We start from the raw sequence: 20,783 nt of genomic DNA on the forward strand, positions 1-20,783 counted from the left end.
CACAAACCACCGAGCTGATCTCCCTGTGCTATGCGGCTGCTTTCCACTAGCTATCTATTTTACGTTTGGTAGTGTGTATATGTCCATGCTACTCTCTCACTTTGTCACAGCTTACCCTTCCCCCTCCTCGTATCCTCACGTCCATTCTCTAGTAGGTCTGTGTCTTTTTTTCCGTCTTACCCCTAGGTTCTTCATGACCTTTTTTTTTTTTTCCTTAGATTCCATATATATGTGTTAGCATACAGTATTTGTTTTTCTCTTTCTGACTTACTTCACTCTGTATGACAGACTGGAATAACCTATACTATTTATGCAATTCCATTTAAGAAAACGGAATTTTCTTAGTGAGGTCCATCCACCTCACTACAAATATCTCAATTTCGTTTCTTTTTATGGCTGAGTAATATTCCATTGTATATATGTGCCACATCTTCTTTATCCATTCATCCGATGATGGACACATAGACATTTCTCCAAAGAAGATATACAGATTGCCAACAAACACATGAAAGAATGCTCAACATCATATTAGAGAAATGCAAATCAAAACTACAATGAGATATCATCTCACACTGGTCAGAATGGCCATCATCAAAAAATCTAGAAACAATAAATGCTGGAGAGGATGTGGAGAAAAGGGAACCCTCTTGCACTGTTGGTGGGAATGTAAATCGATACAGCCACTATGGAGAACAGTATGGAGGTTCCTTAAAAAACTAAAAATAGAACTACCATACGACCCAGCAATCCCACTACTGGGCATATACCCTGAGAAAACCATAATTCAAAAAGAGTCATGTACCAAAATGTTCACTGCAGCTCTTTTTACAATAGCCAGGACATGGGCATGGTCTCTTTTTGTCCACGTAGATGAAGGTGTAGTTTTCATATTATTGTGTATGGTTCAGGAGCCATTGGAGCCCTGGTTTGAAACATTTTCTTAAATGGAATTGCATAAATAGTACAGGTTATTCCAGAATGGTGAAGTGAGCTTTTCATATAAAAGGATAGTGTTGAAAGAATTCACCTCTCTGCATTGCAGCTTCTACTTTACCCTGTAAAGGTTTATTTCTTCTCATTAACTGTTAGAAAACAGAGGTGAAGGATCGGCAAACAAGGTCATTTTTAAAGCTCTTTTCTTTTTAAAGTTTAATCTTAAAAGAAGTTTTGCCAAATCTGGTTTGTCTCTCTTTCTACTGTTCCCCTCGGTCACCAGTTTATTCTTTTTTTAAAAATTTTTACTGGAGTATAGTTGATTTATAATGTTGTGTTAGTTTCAGGTGTACAGCAAAGTGAATAAGTTACATATATACACTCTCTTCTAGATTCTTTTCCCATGTAGGCCATTGCAGAGTATTGAGTAGAGTTACCTGTGCTATACAGTAGGTTCTTATGAGTTATCTATCTTATATATAGTAGTGTGTATATGTCCCCCCACCCGGAATCATATTTTTCTACATCTGTAACTCTGTTTCTGTTTTGTAGATAAGTTCATTTGTACCCTTTTTTTAGATTCCACATATAAGCAATATCATATGATATTTGTCTTTCTCTGACTTCACTCAGTATGACAATCTCTGGGTCCATCCATGTTGCTGCAGATGGCATTATTTCATTCTTTATTTATGGCTGAGTAATATTCCACTGTATATATGTACCACATCTTCTTTATCCATTCCTCTGTTGATGGACGTTTAGGTTGCTTCCATGTCCTGGCTATTGTAAACAGTGCTACAGTGAACATTAGGGTGCATGTATCTTTTTGAATTATGGTTTTCTCCAGAGCTACATGTAAACGAATGAAATTAGAACACTCCCTAACACCATACACAAAAATAAACTCAAAATGGATTGAAGACCTAAATGTAAGGCTGGATACTATAAACCTCTTAGAGGAAAACATAGGCAGAACACTTTTTGACATAAATCACAGCAAGATCTTTTTCAGTCCACCTCCTAGAGTAATGAAAATAAAAACAAAAATAAACAAATGGGACCTAATTAAATTTAAAAGCTTTTGCACAGCAAAGGAAACCATAAAAAAAATGAAAAGACAACTTACAGAATGGTAGAAAATATTTGCAAATAAAGCAACTGACAAGGGATTAATCTCCAAAATATACAAATGGCTCATGCCGCTCAATATCAATAAAACAAACAACCCAGTCAGAAAATGGGTGGAAGATCTAAATAGACATTTCTCCAAAGAAGACATACAGATGGCTAAAAAGCACATGAAAAGATGCTCAACATCACTAATTATTAGAGAAATGCAGATCAAAACTACAATGAGATATCACCTCACAGTGGTCAGAATGGCCATCATCAAAAAGTCTACAAATAATACATGCTGGAGAGGGTGTGGAGAAAAGGGAACCTGCTTGCTCTGTTGGTGGGAATGTAAATTGGTACAGCCACTATGGAGAACAGTATGGAGGTTCCTTGTAAAACTAAGAGTTACCATGTGATCCAGGAATCCCACTCCTGGGCACCGGATTATTCTTTAAGCTTCTCTTTAGTTTGCTGAAAAATAGTTAGATTTTTTTTTTCTTCAAGTAAATACTTAAGAAATATAACTTATACTTTGATAATGAGGGTCAAAGAAGTGAAATGTCATGATTTTGATTTCCTCAGCATTTATTGAGATTTTTTTTGTGGCCTACAATACATGGTTAATTTTTCATGACCATTCCTTTTAAGTTCAAAAAGAAAGTATATTCTAGGTTTTCTTTGTGTGCAGTTTCTGACCTATAGCTATTATTTTAAGCTTTAATCTTCTGTATCTTTGCTTAGTTTTTTTATCTGATCAGTTTGGGGATATTTTTGTTATATATTCTAGTTAATATATTGTTATATATTCTGCTTCTTTAAATTGTTCAAAATATTTCATTGCTGTATTGTTGAGTGTTAATGAATTTGTGATTGTTATGTATTTTAAGCTGTTATGTAACATTATTTTTCCCTTATGATGTTTTGGGATAAAATTTTATTTTTGTTTTCTTTTAAAATTCTTATCCCACCTGTCTTTCTGGTTAATATTTGCTTTATATATTTTTTCTTTTTTTCTCCCTTTATTTTAAATGTCTCTCTCAGACAACACACTAACAGATCATTTTTAAAAAGAATCCAACGTGTAAATCTGCCTTTTGATGGGTAGCTTGATTTATATATTTATAATTACTGTTTTATTAGAACTTATTTCTGTGATTATTTTTGTGTTTCTGTTTATCATGGTTTCTTTTTTTTCCCTCCCTTTTTTTTCACCTTCTACCCCTGATATCTTAGAACATTTTCACTTGCCTCTGGTGTGCCTTTTTGTCTGTCTGTACCTCCCTCCCATGAATCTAACAACCACAATTGTTGTCTAGGATTTTACTCACAGATTGTTACAGATACTGTATATGATAACTCAAGTAACAGACTTTAGAGTTATTTTCTCACTCTTATTTATTTTGTAAATTATTGGATATCTTTTGGTTTACTCTGTATTGGAATACTTTCTTTGAGAATACTTTCAAGGAGGGCTTTGAGTGGTTGACTTTGTGACGTATTGAATGTCTCGGGATATTGTATTTAAACAATTTAAATATTTAAACAATTGCTTACATTTAAGCTCTTTAAATAATTGTTTAATGAGCTACAAAATATTAGGTCCATTTTCTCTTCAGACCTTTGACAATAATAATCCATTGTTTTCTTATTTCAGTAGTTGTTGATATGAGTCTGATTTTTGTTCTTCTGTTACCTTTTTTCCTCCTGGAGCTTGAACATTTTCTCTTGACTTATTTCCTAAATTGCACTGAAACATATATAAGTTTAGATTTAATTTGAGGCAATTCAGTTTGAGGTTTTTCTTTAACTCTAGGAAATATTTGATAATTATTTCTTAAAATACTGTCTCCCCCCCCACCTCATTTATTCTGAGACTTCTGTTAGATGGGTGTTTAAACTTCTGTTCTTTACATATTTTAATTGTTCATTCATTTTTTTCTATCTTTTTATCCCTTTCTGTGTCTTTTTGGAAGGATCCTTGACTTAACCACCTAGTCACTAATTGGTTCTTTTGCTGTATTTCTTCTGCCACTTAACCAATCCCTTGTGTTCTTTATTTCAAAGATTATTTCTTTCATACTTAATAATTTCAGTTGTTATTCATAGCTACTTGGTTTTGCTTTATGTTTCCAATTTTCTTTCTTTGAGAATATTTGTTATGTTTATTTTGAGTTCTTACTATTATCTGGGCTACTGATTTTGCTTCCTTTTTATAAGGTGGCTTAGTTTATTATATTTCTTTCGGAATGCTTGTATTATTCACACATTTCATCCTCCCCTGTACTTCCCCTCAGGACCTCATATTCTCTTGAAGAATTATAAACTGCCTTAGTGTGCTGTTGTATACATATGTGATAGTGTGGTAATGGGACCTAGGGAGGGGTGAAAGCTTGGACCGTAATTTCACATGGGTTTAGGGAATAGGATGGGGTTGTTACTCAGAACTTCTAGGGTTGCAGTCTGGGCTCAACTACTTCTTATTGGCTTTTCTTCTAGGTGATCTTACTCTTCAGAGGACCTCCCAGTCCTGGGAGGAAAAGAGCCACTGCTCTTTTCCAGGGGCTGCTACCCATGGGTGTAAATGCTACCAGGTATTCAGGGCAAAAGGGAAGAAAAGAGAGTGCTTGGCCAATCCTTTTGTATTGGTTATCAGTTTCTGCCTCATCTAGGTTCTTATACTGTACTTGTATAAATCCTTGCCTCTTGCTTGTGCTGCTGCTTTCCTGACCAATGTGAGGGAGAAAGAAGGGCGTATGAAGACAGTTCTTGTCCCACAGGATATTCTCTGCTGTGGTACAGGCCTTCTCCCACTTGATATGACTGTATTCATTCAATGCCAAGCACCAGCCATCCTCTCTCTTTCCAAGGGTTTCTCAGAGTTTTGTGATAAAAATTTCTGGGGTCTATTAAGTTTTCCTCTTGTCTCTGTGACATTTCTAGAGTCTGATTCCTAGAGAGAGCCATCAAGCTCTTTTGTCTCTTCTAAGCCTTTCTAAAAATGCTTTTAAGTGCATACACACACACACACACACACATACACACACACATATATGCTTAATGTCTTTCCTTAATTGGAATTATTTGAATGTTTTGGTATGTTTATTTTTACTTAGCAGTAGCTCTTAGAAACTTCCATATCAGGACAAAATAGTAGTGATTCTTATGTAAAGTCAGAGAAAAAAGGATAATTTCTACTTGATTAAAAACCTAAGAATATAAAACCTTCTATTTATAACCTTAATTCACTTAACGTTTACTCTTACAGTCCAAATAAATCACCTTATAGGTAGTCTTATGCTTTTATGTCTAATTATTCTAAGTTTTATTTATAAAATGCTCAAAGATAGGGATTCAACATACTACTTTTCTCTCAGATTCTAATATGGTGCTTGAATCGTAATATAAAATTAATAAACTTTAAAAAACAGAAGTATCTCTCTGCAGGATTTGTCAGCCTCTTTAGAAGCAGTATATGGACAGGCCAAAGAAGGGACAAACTCTGAAGAAATACTGAAGAAATTTTATGACTGGAAGTGTAATAAAAGAGAGTTGTTCACCAGCGTTAGAAGTGAAACAGAGGTTTCTCTACAACATCTGGTAACATGGTTTCAGAGTACCTTAAAGGTAACGAGCTGTTGCCGAGTGGTGTCGTAGCATAAACCAGGGAATGTTTTATTTTTAAATTGTCCACATGTAATTTACTTCTTTCTGAGAGAGAGAGTGAGGGAGGGAGGGAGAGAGAGATAAAAAAGAGAAAAAATATTAATGAGAATATGAATGAGAATGCTGGGATAGAAGAGTGAGGGATTTACACATTTACATTCTCTGTTTAGGACATATATGAAAACAACTTCAGTCAAATTACAGGTGTAAGATAATATCAGTGGAGTTTATTACAAGTCTAGTGTATATTTTACAGCTATGGTATAGAGATAAGGGTATGTGCTTTGAGGGTAGTAGAGCTTTCCTCTTTTTGGTTTCTTTTTTAGCAAGACATATGTGTTTTAACATTAGTTGGCTAACTAGCCATGATTACAATGTTGTTTAGCAGTGTAAATCTTTTAAGTTTTAGTTATCTTAAATATCCTAAAGATATCTAAAGTAAATGGGGAATATTAGTCTCATTTGATATTAGAAAAGGTATCTTGCATATCTTTTTGTTTTTTTAGTTCTTAATTATTATTGTGAAAACACCATGTAATTTCCTAAAAGGCTTGGAGGCATGTGGCGTTGTGTAGTGTACTCAGAACCTTAATTAAATTTTGGCCTAATTTTGTTATTGATTCTGTGTTCTTCTGTGTGCTTTACATCCTCCTGAGCAAAGGGAAAGACACCTATAGTGTCATTTATCTCTCGGTGTGAATGATTTCCAAATATGCAGTTCTAGCTTTGTCTGGGGAAAAAAAAATCTTTAATCTCCTGCTACTTCTAGAACTCTTCATTTTTGGTACTTTCTTATGGATACATTAATGTAACTAAGTTATTTCTTTGTCTTCTTTTGTTATTGATCATAATTGTCTTTCCATTTAGGTTAATTATCTGTTATCCTTTTCTTTCATTTCCGTATCCGTTTCCCAAATCTAGACCTCCATAAACACAAATCTGAACCTCTGAAAGCCAAGTGACTGCTTATGACATTTATGTTCTGTATTATAGTTTGGGCCCCTGATGTCTATTCTATTTAACACCTTATTATAAAGTCTGTTTCCTGATAGAAAGCACCTTAGTTTTCCTAATGAGATGGAAACTATCAGGGTTTAATTTTTAACTTTGAATCTTCATATTCCTTAATGCTAGTGGGTCATCATTAAGTACCAGGTATAATCATACCCCTTCTTTGTATAAACGCTGATATTGTCCGCCCACTACCTGTCAGATTTAAACTTGCTACCTGAGCAGTCAAGTTTCTTTACCAGTATTTAGTCAGACTGCCTCTTTTACTGTTCCCCCAAAACATCTTGGTCTTGTCCCTGTTTTTTTTCATAATTTTCCTCTGTATTGTCCTCTCATCTCTCTTAATCACTAATTACCTAAACAAAAATCTGTGTTTTCTTTAGGCATGTGAGGTGTGTATACCTTTTCTTTCTGGTGCATAAGTTTTGTGAGGGTTGTACTTTAAGATTCTTGTGTTTATTTCCCCCTATGTATGCCCAGTACATAGGTTAATGCTCTGCTCCAGGTATAAGGACACAATACTAATTGAAATAATTAAATGAGATACTTCATGTTTTTTATTTTTGCACACGAGGCCTTTGATCTATCTGTGGAAGAATCACTGACTTCTGAAGACACAATTGGTAATATTGATGAAATCCTAGAAAAGGCTGGGTCAAGTGTCTGCAAAGAGCTGGAGATATCTCTGATTGTGAGTATTGATAGTCTTATTACTGCTTCCTTTGAAGCAAACTGGTTTCCTTACTAGGTAGAGTGTTAAGACTAGTCTTAGCTTTCCTCGTAAAGGCCTATTTGAGATAGTAACACCGTCAAGTTCTAATCCAAATACAGTGTGAAGTCTTATTCTTCCACAGGGTGGTTGGTATTTTGATTTTAGTAGGATATTTCACATGAAAAAAAAATCTAATGTTTAATTCCAGGAAAACAACTCTTTTTTTTTTTAACAGATTTATTTATTTATTTTTGCTGTGTTGGGTCTTCGTTTCTGTGCGAGGGCTTTCTCCAGTGTGGCAGGCGGGGGCCACTTTTCATCACGGTGCATGGGCCTTTCACTATCGCGGCCTCTCTTGTTGCGGAGCACAGGCTCCAGATGCACAGGCTCAGTAGTTGTGGCTCACGGGCCTAGTTGCTCCGCGGCATGTGGGATCCTCCCAGACCAGAGCTGGAACCTGTGTCCCCTGCATTAGCAGGCAGATTCTCAACCACTGCGCCACCAGGGAAGCCCCAGGAAAACAACTCTTAATCTGAGTGTGTCAGCTTTCGTTAGCACTTGATTCTTGAGTCCGTCATACCCAGTGACTGTAAGTGTAAGATAAGACTCTTTAGAGTTTGTGAAAACTTGAAATAAAATCTGAAACAGCTCTTGGAAGTGGATACACAAGTTTGATTAGTAGCTCCCTTTCCCTACTGTGTATACTCTCTTTTGCTGTGTAAAGTTAAAAATTAGTGTATTTTGTAATGTTAATATTGCTCACTGGAACTCTTAACCAGTTTCTCAGGCTGCCTACCAAAGTCTCATTGGTTATGTTCTTTATTTTGCCTGTTTCTCTTTACCTTTTGTGATTTTATAAAGATTGGCATTAAAAAATACGCATTACTATATTTCCCTATTGTCAAATTGTCCTTATTTAGATGGTTTAGTCAGGCTTGATTTTAGAAGGGGTTGTTAACAGATATCTAAAAATAAAGTGTTGAAGTTCTATATATTGTTTAGTTCTTACATTTAGCATAACAGTATCCCTGATTTCCTTTAACACTCTACTTCAGACAGCTTTAAGTATAATAGCGTTATGGGAATAAAATTTCCTGTATGAACATCTTTGATATCAATCTCTCTTCTCCCTAGAAAAATATCTATGTTTAAGAAATACTTTGAAATAGATATAGAAATTCGTTAAGGATATCATTTTAAAGTGTATCCATTGTTATCAAAGGTTTTAACTATTTTGTATTCCTTTGTATATAAATCTGTGTGTATGATTTCATTTAGGAGCAAGGTGATGCAGACAAGGAGATCACTTTAAATGCATATAGTCAAGTAGTACAAAAGATCCGTTCAGAGGAAAGGCTTATTGCCACAGTACAATCCAAGTACAAGGACAGTGTTGAGGTTGGATTATGCTTTATATTATTGGTCTTATATACTGATGCTTTGAAATTTTTAATACTTAAACTTTTCTCAAGTAGTTTAATACCCAGTGTGTAGATAAATTATTTACTATTGTAGAAAAACACTATAGCCATTGTTAGCTGGTATATAATTAATAATTATATTCTGTAATTCTGATAATTCATCCTGTAGTGGAAATGACATTTCACTGATATAAATATATTGAGATTTTTTTATTGTCTTAAATCTTTGATTTTCTTATGTCCTTTAAAACATAACTTTTATCATTTTCTTTTTTTTTTTTTTTTTTTTTTTTTTTTGCGGTACACGGGCCTCTCACTGCTGTGGCCTCTCCCGTTGCGGAGCACAGGCTCCGGACGTGCAGGCTCAGCGGCCATGGCTCACGGGCCCAGCCGCTCCGCGGCGTGCGGGACCTTCCTGGACCAGGGCACGAACCCATGTCCCCTGCATCGGCAGGCAGACTCTCAACCACTGCGCCACCAGGGAAGCCCTCATTTTCTTTTTGCCTATACAAGCTTACAGTAGAAAACTTGCTATATACAGAAAGATAAGAAATAAAAACATTGATTATAGTCCCCTTTGCTTAAGAGATACTTACTGCTAGTTTCAGAGTATTTCCTTTGTGAATGGTGACTTATATGTATGTATGAATATTATGTACACTGCATCATTTTGTAAACTGTTTTGAAAATGTTTTCTTCATTTAATTGTGTATTATAAACATTTGCCCATATGATTAATAATTCTTGTATACGGTCATTTTGAGTGATTAAAACATCATCTCTTGCATAGATGTACAGTGTTATTTAACCTTTCATCTATCAGATGTTAAGGTTACTTCCATTTTTTTTTTTTACCATAAATAACACTGTACATAATCTTATTTTTTTTTTTAATTTTTTATTTTTTGGTACGCGGGCCTCTCACTGTTGTGGCCTCTCCCGTTGCGGAGCACAGGCTCTGGACGCACAGGCTCAGCGGCCATGGCTCACGGGCCCAGCCGCTCCACAGCATGTGGGATCTTCCCGGACCAGGGCACGAACCCATGTCCCCTGCATCAGCAGGCGGACTCTCAACCACTGCGCCACCAGGGAAGCCCTGTACATAATCTTTGTACATAATTTTGTGTGTATTTCCTCAAATAGATTCCTAAAAATTGTTAATTACTAAGTCAAAAGGAATGAACATTCTTAAAACTTGATACATATTGTCAAACTACTTTTGGGAAGGGTAATTTCAATTTACATCCTCACTAGAAATTCAATTTGCATTTTCTGTAGCAAAGTGTGTCTCACTGCGTGTCTCAGCTTGAAATATTTTTTCCCGTTGTTTCTTTGATTGCTAGAATGATACTCTTCTAAATAGATATGTGGATAATTAAGAAATCAGTGGGTAGAATTGTCTTGTTGAAAATTGAAGAATTTCTTATTTCAATCTGAACTCAGTAAATACTAGTTGAATCTTAATAGAAAACTAATGAGTGGTCAGGAAGCGACTGTTCGATTAATATTGTTGTCTGTGTGTTGAAAATATAACAACTCTTTCTCTCACTTAGTTTAAGAAACAGATTATTGAATGTTTAAATAAGAGCCCCAATGTGGATCACTTGCTGTCCATTAAAAAGACACTGAAAAGCTTAAAGGCTCGACTGAGATGGAAATTGGTTGAAAAGAATAATTTGGAAGAAGTAAGGAAACAGTTGGTTCTTAGTGAACTCTGTGTGTACCTCATTTTATTTATGTGTAAGAGTAATGCATAAATACACTCTTTAAAATTATTCACATTTTGTTTTATTTTCCCTTCTGTGTTTGTGTTTAAATAAAATAACTACGTTAATAGTGTAAACATTTTCCCATGTCATGAAGTGCTTTAAAAATACATTTTACATCTTTGCCTTGGTTGTTAGTAAGATAAGCATTTTCGAATAATTTAAAAAACTGTTGATAATGGACTGTTATAATGTCTATTAAAAACAAGCCTGCTACATGCTGCAAGGCAGTGGGGTACTCCCCCAAAGGCAGAATTTTGTTGTAAAGATCAGGATGTCTTTTGTTAGCTCTCTTTTTAATGGCTGGACATACTATTTCTTGCAAATAGTTTAAGTTGTTTTCATATTATAATAGAACTGGAAGAATTAGGACACTTTAAACTGGACTAAACCTCCTTCTTTAGGCTTGAAACTGTGAATAAACTGGCATTCTTTGTTTCCTTGAACAAAGAATTTACTTGTCAAAGGGATTTACATTATATCTTAATCCAACTTGAGTTAGCTTTCTTCCTCATTGGAGCATTTAAGCATGGAGTAGAACTAATTTAATAGTTTAAAATTTTTCTAGTTTTATCCTATTTTGGGCTGTGGGGAATGGGGTCTTTTTTAGTTTAATTTTTTAACTTTTATAGAAACATCTAACTTTGAAAACATGTACCTTTTAAGGAGGCTTGTTAATTATCTTAGAGTTTTATGGAGTCTTTGTGAGTCCTATATTGTCTTTCTTGTAGTAGACATGCCACATGTTTACTAATTTTTTAAAAATCAAATCTTACATAGAAAAAGGTTCCAGGGAGTTTAATTGTATTCTGGTTCCTATTCTTGACATTTACTTTATGGTGGCAGTTGGTCATCTTAGAGAAAATATACAGCAAATTAAGAGATAAGAAAAATCTATGTAATTAATTTTATGACTTTATTTTTATAATTCCTTTTTGTAGGTTTTGGAAAAGTCAGGATTAGAATAAACTAATAAATATTAATTCGACAAGTGTTATGAGAGATTGTTATGTGCTAGGTATAGAAGGATGAATAGAAATCAGACAGAGTGATTTGCTGTAGAAGTTGCATTAATTCTTACTAGGAAGACTTGTTTTGAGTCTACTTTCATAAGTCTATAAGGTCACTTTTTTCTTTCTGATTAAAGTCCGATGACCATGATGGATCTGAGATTGAGGAAATAAAACAGGAAATAACTCAGTTGCAGAATAGTGTCTTTCAGGAAATTTATCATGAGCGGGAGGAATATGTAAGTATTTGATGCTTTGAAATTTTGAATTAGTTTCTACTGTAAAAATTGAATTCAAATATCCATTTTTATGAAGTGTACTATAATCAAAAGATCAGAGATTATATTGGCATAGTTAAGTTGGTATAGTAATGTTTGTGAATTTAGAAATTAATTTCTGATGACAAAATAATTCATAACCATTGTGCCAAATGTGAAAACTACAGAAAAGTATAAGGAAGAAGAAACATCATCTGTAATGTTCTCACTCAGTGGTAACAGTAGTATAATCACATTTAACTTTTGAGTTTACTTCCTTTTAGTTTGCTTTCTGCTTGTTTTTACAAGAATCGAGATCATAACAGACACTTTTGCATATTGCTTGTTTTCTGTTGAAGATAAAGCCTAAAGTTTTTTTCCTTTATTAAAATCTGTATGAACATCATTTTAGCTTAAAACTGCAATGAAAACATTAATAGGGCATCATAATTTAGTTGAAGAATATAACAAAATAAAACTACTGGGTTGGGGGAAAATTCTACCATGAATTTTTGTGACTTTGGAAGAGTTAGTCAGCATATTTTGTCTTTAAAATGGAAAGAATATTGTATTTTATGTTTCAGGGATGTTATGGGAAAGAAGATAAGAAACAGTGCCTCTGAAAAATAAAAATACTATGAAAATAATAGGCATTTTAAGTGTTATGCATTATTTAGCAAACTTATCTGACAGTGTGTGCTTCATTGTTCACCTTATGAACCTTGGATAAAATAGCTATCTCCCAGGAACTTGATAAGTATCTAGAAGTTTTACTGAATAAACATGTGATGTGACTTTTCTAAGGATTCTCAATTTACACATTTGCTTCAAAGTAGCTTTTGCAGAGCTACATGTTAATTTTTTCTTTCAAGGCTTTTATGATTTTTTTCTTCCTAACATGAAATAGCCATTATTTTAAAATGTTACTGTGTTCTGTTTTGTTCTGTGTTTGTACTGTGTTCTACTATTTTGAGAAATAGTCACAATTTTATGACTCAAATTGGTTTTACATGACACTTTTTCATTTTAGCTTGTGAATGAGTATGGACTTTTGACCTTAGGCAAGCTTTTGTGCCTGTATATGTATATTAAGCTTAAAATTGGTAATTAAGTTTTTCTTCTGTTAGTAAGATGGTAATTTAGAACCAAATGACTCTTGGTTTTCGTTTAATATTTCTTGTAGCAGAAGGCCAAATCAGTGATTATATATTTTATGAGGTTATATATATTATTAGATTATATATCTTGTTAGATATATAATAAGGGAGTTACCAACATGTCACAATTGAATGTATATTGATCTATAATAAAAATATTTTTTAAATTTAGGAGAAGCTGAATAGCTTGGTACAGAAATGGTTCCCTGAGCTTCCTCTACTTTATCCTGAAATAGGATTACTTAAGTACATGGTAAGCTTTGTTTCCCCTGAGAATTACTATTCTGCAGAGAGTGTTGAAAAGTGATGACGTTAACATTATATGTTAGTGTTAAATTTATAATATCCTTACTTTATGAAAATGTTCCTGAGGAGTGGTTTTTAGGTATTATTAGAACTTTTCTCAAGACTGTCTTTAATACTTGCATACTATATTTATATCAATTTGCATGTTTTTTATGTCAATTTTTATATCAATTTGCATGTTTTCCTTTGTTTTCTCTTTTCCTCATACCCACTCAATACATTGCATGGCACTTATTTGAATTACAGGTGTTTATTTTTTGAAGTGATGAAGCAGTTTAGCTTCTGTTCCAGGTTAGAATAAAAGCAGGACCGGACACTGGGCTTCCCTGGTGGCACAGTGGTTGAGAGTCCACCTGCCGATGCAGGGGACGCGGGTTCGTGCCCCGGTCCGGGAAGATCTCACGTGCCGCGGAGCGGCTGGGCCCGTGAGCCATGGCCTCTGGGCCTGCGTGTCCGGAGCCTATGCTCCGCGGTGGGAGAGGCCACAGCAGTGAGAGGCCCGCGTACCACACACAAAAAAAAGCAGGACACTGATAGTCATGAGGAATTTAAACAGAATTTATCTTTTAAGTTAAAGCAGGCAGGATTCAAAGTCTGGGAGATCAGTGTATTAGAAGGACTCTGTGGAGCAGGATTGGTAAACTTCGGCTCTCAGAGCAGAATCTGTTAGCTCTGTGTTTTATGTTGTCTGCTAGGGATGAGGGACTAGATGAGATGTTTATTCTTTTCTTTTTATTTTTAATTTTATTTATTTATTTTTGGCTGCATTGGGTGTTCATTGCTACACGTGGGACTTTGTCTAGTTGCGGCGAGTGGGGGCTACTCTTTGTTGCGGTGCATGGGCTTCTCATTGTGGTGGCTTCTCTTGTTGCGGAGCACAGGCTCTAGGCACGCAGGCTTCAGTAGTTGTGGCTCGCAAGCTCTAGAGCACAATCTCAGTAGTTGTGGCTCACGGGCTGAGTTGCTCCACGGCATGTGGGATCTTCCCGGACCAGGGCTCGAACCCATGTCCCCGGCATTGGCAGGCGGATTCTTAACCACTGCGCCACCAGGGAAGCCCAAGATGTGTATTCTTTAAGATTGTCATTAAGTCCATGATAATAGCTTAAATACAGTACATAAAGGGATGTTCACATAGACTTGTGAACTCATAAATATGTAAGATTAATAAGTCCCATAAATTGTTAAAGCAATTACTGTATAATCTTTTCAGACTGAACTTTAAAATAATGTAGTGTTTTCCTTGCAATTATTTAACTCTTGCTTAGAGACTCTCTCTTATAGGATGGGTGAGTGAATATGTGGTGCTATATAGGACTTGAAAATTAATTTTAAAAATATGCTAATCTGTTTTATTGTGGAAGATTATAAAAGGTTCGAATTGTGGCTTATGGATGCCTTTAATTATTTTAAGATGTTTTCCTGTGATGTATCCTTAGGAAACCCCTGTGGATTATGTATTGTGGCTTACTTAAATATGCTGACAACACTTTAAAAAAAAAAAAAAATTCACAACCCCTCTTACTAAAACTCTACCATAGTAAAACTCAGCTTGATTTAAAATGTTGATAGTCATGTTTTAGTGCAAAAAAATTATTCCTTTTAAAAAGTAGCAGAAATACCTAGTAGAGTTAAATTATTTAAAAGCCATTTTCACTTCTGAGGATTCCACTTCAGAGGCAGGGGTGTTAGAGTTCACAGTAGTCATAATTTTTAGACATCTCATTCCCATTGTACAGTCTCCTTTTTATTTGTCATCATTTTAATATTTTTTAGGAAACACATGAAGTTTTCCAAGTAAACATCAGGGTCCCTTGGAAGCACGTCTGGTTCCTCCCAGTCATCTTAAGAATCTGTTAGAGAGCTGTTGCAATGATTAAACGTATGGTCGTTACATTTTGGGTGGGAGTTCAAGAGTCAGGAAATAGAAAAAATATGAAACTTTAAATATTTTTATTTATTGGTGTCTCCAGTAGGGTTGATGTCCAGTCCATCTAATAGTATGTAACTAATTTTGTTGGTTATTTAAAAGTGGTGGGATTATTTGGATTCTTCAACTGTAACAAAAACTTGTGCCTAGAACTCTGGTGGTCTTCTTACAATGAGCTTGGAAAGGGATCTTCTTGATGCTGAGCCCATGAAGGAACTTAGCGGGAAGCGTCCTTTGGTATGTTCTGAGGTTAACGGGCAGATAATTCTTTTAAAGGTAAGTTCTTTGGTCTTGTGGGAGATTCAGAAGTACAAAGGGGAGTGTTGGTGGTACTTTTCAGGAAAGTAAAGACCCACTGTTTATTTTCTAAATTATGTGAATTGACTGGTATGATGATTATGCTTCCAGTGTGGTTGCCGGAACTAATTTTGAATTTAAAGTTTCTCTCATTTCCCTAAATAATGTATGTCTTTAATAGAATATACTTGCTTTCCTTTTTTCGGGTGAACTTATTACATTCTAGCCAAGAGCCTTTTAAAATTCTTGTTTTTCTTACATTTCTCTTTGAAATCTCAACTATTTTGCCAACACAGTCTTCTGTTCTTTGATTTCTTCTCTTCATTGACCTGGAAAACTGTTAATCATGATAGTAGGATAATTACTTTGGCTTTAGTGAATGCATATTGTAGAGTGTATATTAAGCTACTGGTAGAAATGTTCTTTTCTTTCTATATCATATCATTTAAAGCAGATAGAAAAAGTATTAAAAAAATAAATTTAGTTATATTTTAACTTATATAAAAATCTAATTTAAGTTGGAATGATATATAATTAGAGTGAGATTTTTAATCTTGGAATTGCCAATCCCTCTTTTTTTTTTTTTTTGGTACAAGGGCTATTCTGTGGATGTCGACACAGAAGCCAGGGTAATTCAGAGAGCAGCCGCGTATCACAGAGCTTGGAGAGAAGCTAAAGAAGAGTCTGGGTTGCTACCATTGATATTCCTATTTTTGTGTAAGGTAAAGTTTTTATGCTAATCTCTTGCAGAAAACATTTTATTTAAAGTGCGTTTTAGCTCCAAGCTTTGGAGAAGTAATTAATTCCTTTTAACTTTTTAAAAATTGAAGTATATAGTTGATTTACAATATTGTGTTAGTTTCAAGTGTACAGCATAGTGATTCAGTATATTTGCAGATTATATTCCATTACATGATAATGGGTATAATTCCCTGTGCTAAACAGTAAATCCTTGTTGCTTATCTATTTTATATATAATAGTTTGTATTTGTTAATCCCATACCCCTAATTTGTCCCTCCCACTTTCCCTCCCCCCTTTGGTAACCACAAGTTTGTTTTCTATGTCTGTGAGTTTGTTTCTGTTTTGTATATACGTTCATTTGTATTATTTTTTAATTCTACGTATGTGATATCATATAGTATTTGTCTTTCTCTGACTTATTTCACTAAGCATGATATTCTCTATCCATGTTGTTGCAAATGGCAGTATTTCATTCTTTTAAATGGCTAATATCACATTGTATATCTACCACATCTTCTTAATCCAGTCATCTATTGATGGGCATTTGGGTTGCTTCCATGTCGTGGCTATTGTAAATAGTGCTGTTATGAACATTGTGGTGCATGTATCTTTTAGAATAAGTTTTTTTGGTTTTTCCGGATATATACCCAGGAGTGGAACTGCTGGATCATATGGTAGTTCTATTTTTAGTTTTTTGAGGAACCTCCATACTGTTTTCCATAGTGGCGACACCAATTTACATTCCTACTGACAATGTATAATGGCTCCCTTTTGTCCACATCTTCTCCAGAATTTGTTATTTGTAGATTTTTTGATGATAGCCGTTATGACAGGTGTGAGGTGATACCTCATTGTGGTTTTGATTTCCATTTCTCTAATAACTAGTGATATTGAGCATCTTTTCATGTACCTGTTAGCCATCTGTATGTCTTCTTTGGAAAAATGTCTATTCAAGTCTTTTGCCCATATTTTGATTGGTGTTTTTTGATATTGAGTTGTATGAGCTTTTTGTATATTCTGGATATTAACCCCTTGTTAATCGCATCATTTGTGAATATTTTCTCTCATTTCGTAGGTTGTCTTCATTTTGTTGATAGTTTCCTTTGCTGTGCAAAAGCTTTTAAGTTTAATTAGACAGTCTTTTCAAAAGGTGGTGCTAGGCATGTAAAACAAAGAAATTAGAGCATTCCCTTACATCATATATAAAAATAAACTCAAAATAGTTTGAAGACGTAAATGTAAGACATAAAACCATAGAACTCCTGGAAGAGAACGTAGAAGAAACAGTCTGACATAAATTGTAGCAATATTTTCTGCTATCTGTCTCCCAAGGCAAAAGAAATAAAAGCAAAACTAAACAAATGGGGCCTAATTAAACTTAAAAGCTTTTGCACAGCACAGAAGTAATTCTTTCCAGAAAAGTTATTTTGTACAGTCATTGTATACTAAAAATATATTGAAGAATTTTTCACTTAGATTCTCGTTCTCTGTTTTGCTTCTCAGTCTGATCCTATGGCTTATCTGATGGTCCCATACTATCCTAGGGCAAACCTGAGTGCTATTCAATCCAGCATGCCTTTAACTTTAGAAGTAAGTAAAAAAACCTTATTTCCATGGATGTATTAAATGAGAAAAATAACATCTAAAGTTTATTGAGGATATACTACATGCTTTATACAGTGTACAGTTTTGACTCATTTTGTTTAATTGTCATATCAGCCCTGTGATATGAGTTATCCTGTTATATACAGATTAGAAAAATGAGGCTCACAGAGATTAATGTGACTTGCACAGGGTCCCTCATCCAGTGGCTGAGTTGGGACTTGGAATTGGGTCTTTTTGGCACCAAAGCCCATCCTTATAACTATTAAGTTGTACTGTATGTAAATTGTGTAGTATAGCACTTGGTATTTTAAGTTTTAAGCAATAGCTTTAATTTCTATTGTAAATTTATATTAGTAATAACAATAAAGGATGCCCAGATTCTTGCTACCCAGTAACACTTTTTCAGTCTCTTTTTCTTTTTTAGATGCCTTCTGCTCATTATTTGTAATCCAAGTCTTCTTAGAGACTGTAGTCTCTAAGTCACTCACACACACACACACACACACACACACACACACACACACACACACGGTATTACCAGTTATATAATCAGGACTTCTGTCCTTTAATTCTTTCTCTATTGCTGTATTCTTTTTAAAGGTTCATTTGGAGGAAGCTTAGTCACTTCTGGAAAAGTCTTTTAATTAGAGAAAATGTTCACCTGTTACAATGATTTGTCTACTTCCTGACTTCTTTTGTATATATTTGTCTGTAGGAAGCTTTAAAGGTCATGAAAGGTGTTGCCCAGGGCCTGCATACATTGCACAAGGCTGACATAATTCATGGATCACTTCATCAGAACAATGTATTTGCTTTAAACCGTCAACAGGGAATTGTTGGAGATTTTGACTTCACCAAATCTGTGGTAAAATATAGTGGTTTTGTAAATAAGTTCTAGACTTCATTTAGTATTATTAGGCAGTAGTTCAGCACTTTTATATCATATGGTAATTTATTATAAGACCTTTGCCTTCAGTTAAGGTGTGTCATATAGTGCAAGCAATTATGTGTTATCAGGTGGGTGCTGGAACAAGAGTTTCTAAAGTTGTGCATTATATTTTTTAACCGTAAGTCTTAGGAGCAGCCTGAAATTACAGTCAATGGCATTGACAGCATTAGCATTAATCAGTTAATTCATCAAGAAACATTTAGTTGCTGGAAGTACACAAGGAAATCTAGGTGGCCATCTCCTGTCTCCCAGTCTACTGGTGCCCTTCCCCTCGATAGATTAAATTTAGATATACATACTTTGCTATTTTTTGATTAATGGGCATTTTTAGAAACTTGGGAACCTTGGACTTTTCCACTTAATTCAAGTTCGAGTTTGATGACATTGCCTGTGAATTTTGGTGTCATGTTACCTCAGAAGAGGCAATTTGTGGGAATAACAATATCAGACAATTAAAGAGCATATTGTGATCTTTTTTTTTTTTTTCTTTTTGGTAGAATGGGCAGTTTCAAAATACAATCACGAGGGGCTTCCCTGGTGGCGCAGTGGTTGAGAGTCTGCCTGCCGATGCCGGGGACACGGGTTCGTGCCCTGGTCCGGGAAGATCCCACATGCCGCGGAGCGGCTAGGTCCATGAGCCTGCACGTCCGGAGCCTGTGCTCCGCAACAGGAGAGGCCACAACAGTGAGAGGCCCATGTACCACAAGAAAAAAATACATATATACAATCACGAGGGAGCAGTTCTCTTTGTTAAAATAACAGCTTTATTGAGATATAATTCACATACCATAATGTGTATAATTCACTACTAATCTTAATATGGTCAAAAAGTTCTGCATCAGTCACCACTGTCTAATTCCAGAACGTTTTTTATCACCCTCAAAAAGAAACCCCATACCGGTTTGCAGTTACTCCCTCTTTCTTTCTCTACTCAGCCTCTTGGAAACCGCTAATCCATTTTCTGTCCCTATGGATTTGCCTCTTCTGGACATTTCCTATAAATGGAATCATGTGTGGCCTTTTGTGATTGACTTATTTCACTCTGCGTAATGTTTTAAAAGTTCATCCATGTTGTAGCATGTGTCTAAACTTCATTCCCTTTTAAAAATGCCCAAATAATATTTCGTTGTATGGATATGCCATATTTTGTTTTTACCTTCGTCAGTTTGTGGGCATTTGGGTTTCCACTTTTTGATTATTATGAATAATGCTGCTATGAAAATCAGTATACAAGTTTTTGTGTGGAGATATGTTTTCTTGGGAGTGGAATTGTTGGGTTATATGGTAACTCTTCTGTGTTTCACCGTTTAATGAACAAAACTGTTTTCCAAAATGGCTGCACTGTTTTTCATTCTCATCAGCGATGTATGAGGATTCCAGTTTTTCAACATCCCTGCCAATATTTTATTGTCTGAGGAGTTCCCTTTTGACTAGTAAAAGTCATATGCTTTTTAATTTTTTTTTAAAGAGTTTTTTTTGATGTGGACCATTTTTTTAAAGTCTTGATTGAATTTGTTACAGTTATTGCTTCTGTTTTATGTTTTGGTTTTTTTGGCCGCGAGGCTGTGGGATCTTAACTCCCTGACCAGGGATCGAACCTGTACCCCCTGCATTGGAAGGCAAAGTCTTAACCACTGGACTGCCAGGGAAGTCCCCATAATGCTTTATTTGTTGGTCATCTGCAAGTTATAGGATAATGCCACCTGTCTGTATACAGTTTCAGTGGTGTTCATGTGGTACCCCAAAAAGAAGAGAAAATAAAAATGTAAAACTATAATGAAATGCTGGATTATAGAGGATTTATACATAGTAGATTTGCTGAAATGTTTATTTTAATGAAAATTAGGATAACATCTTAAGAAAAATAACTGAACTGTGAGTTTTAAAAAGTTCTCAATTCATAGG

General features: G+C 34.9%; 1 protein-coding gene across 1 annotated transcript in view; it reads left to right on the forward strand.

Moving 5' to 3' along the window:
* STK31 (serine/threonine kinase 31) overlaps positions 1 to 20,783 on the forward strand; it is a 91,085-nt gene that overhangs the window by 35,372 nt on the left and 34,930 nt on the right. The window contains 10 exon segments of the mRNA XM_060020608.2: positions 5,497 to 5,676; positions 7,301 to 7,417; positions 8,717 to 8,836; positions 10,413 to 10,544; positions 11,773 to 11,874; positions 13,222 to 13,302; positions 15,436 to 15,561; positions 16,179 to 16,304; positions 17,828 to 17,914; positions 18,645 to 18,794. Coding sequence (XP_059876591.1) covers positions 5,497 to 5,676; positions 7,301 to 7,417; positions 8,717 to 8,836; positions 10,413 to 10,544; positions 11,773 to 11,874; positions 13,222 to 13,302; positions 15,436 to 15,561; positions 16,179 to 16,304; positions 17,828 to 17,914; positions 18,645 to 18,794 — 1,221 coding nt within the window.

Source organism: Delphinus delphis, chromosome 9, assembly GCF_949987515.2.
Source record: "Delphinus delphis chromosome 9, mDelDel1.2, whole genome shotgun sequence".
In the NCBI taxonomy this organism is placed as follows: Eukaryota; Metazoa; Chordata; class Mammalia; order Artiodactyla; family Delphinidae; genus Delphinus; species Delphinus delphis.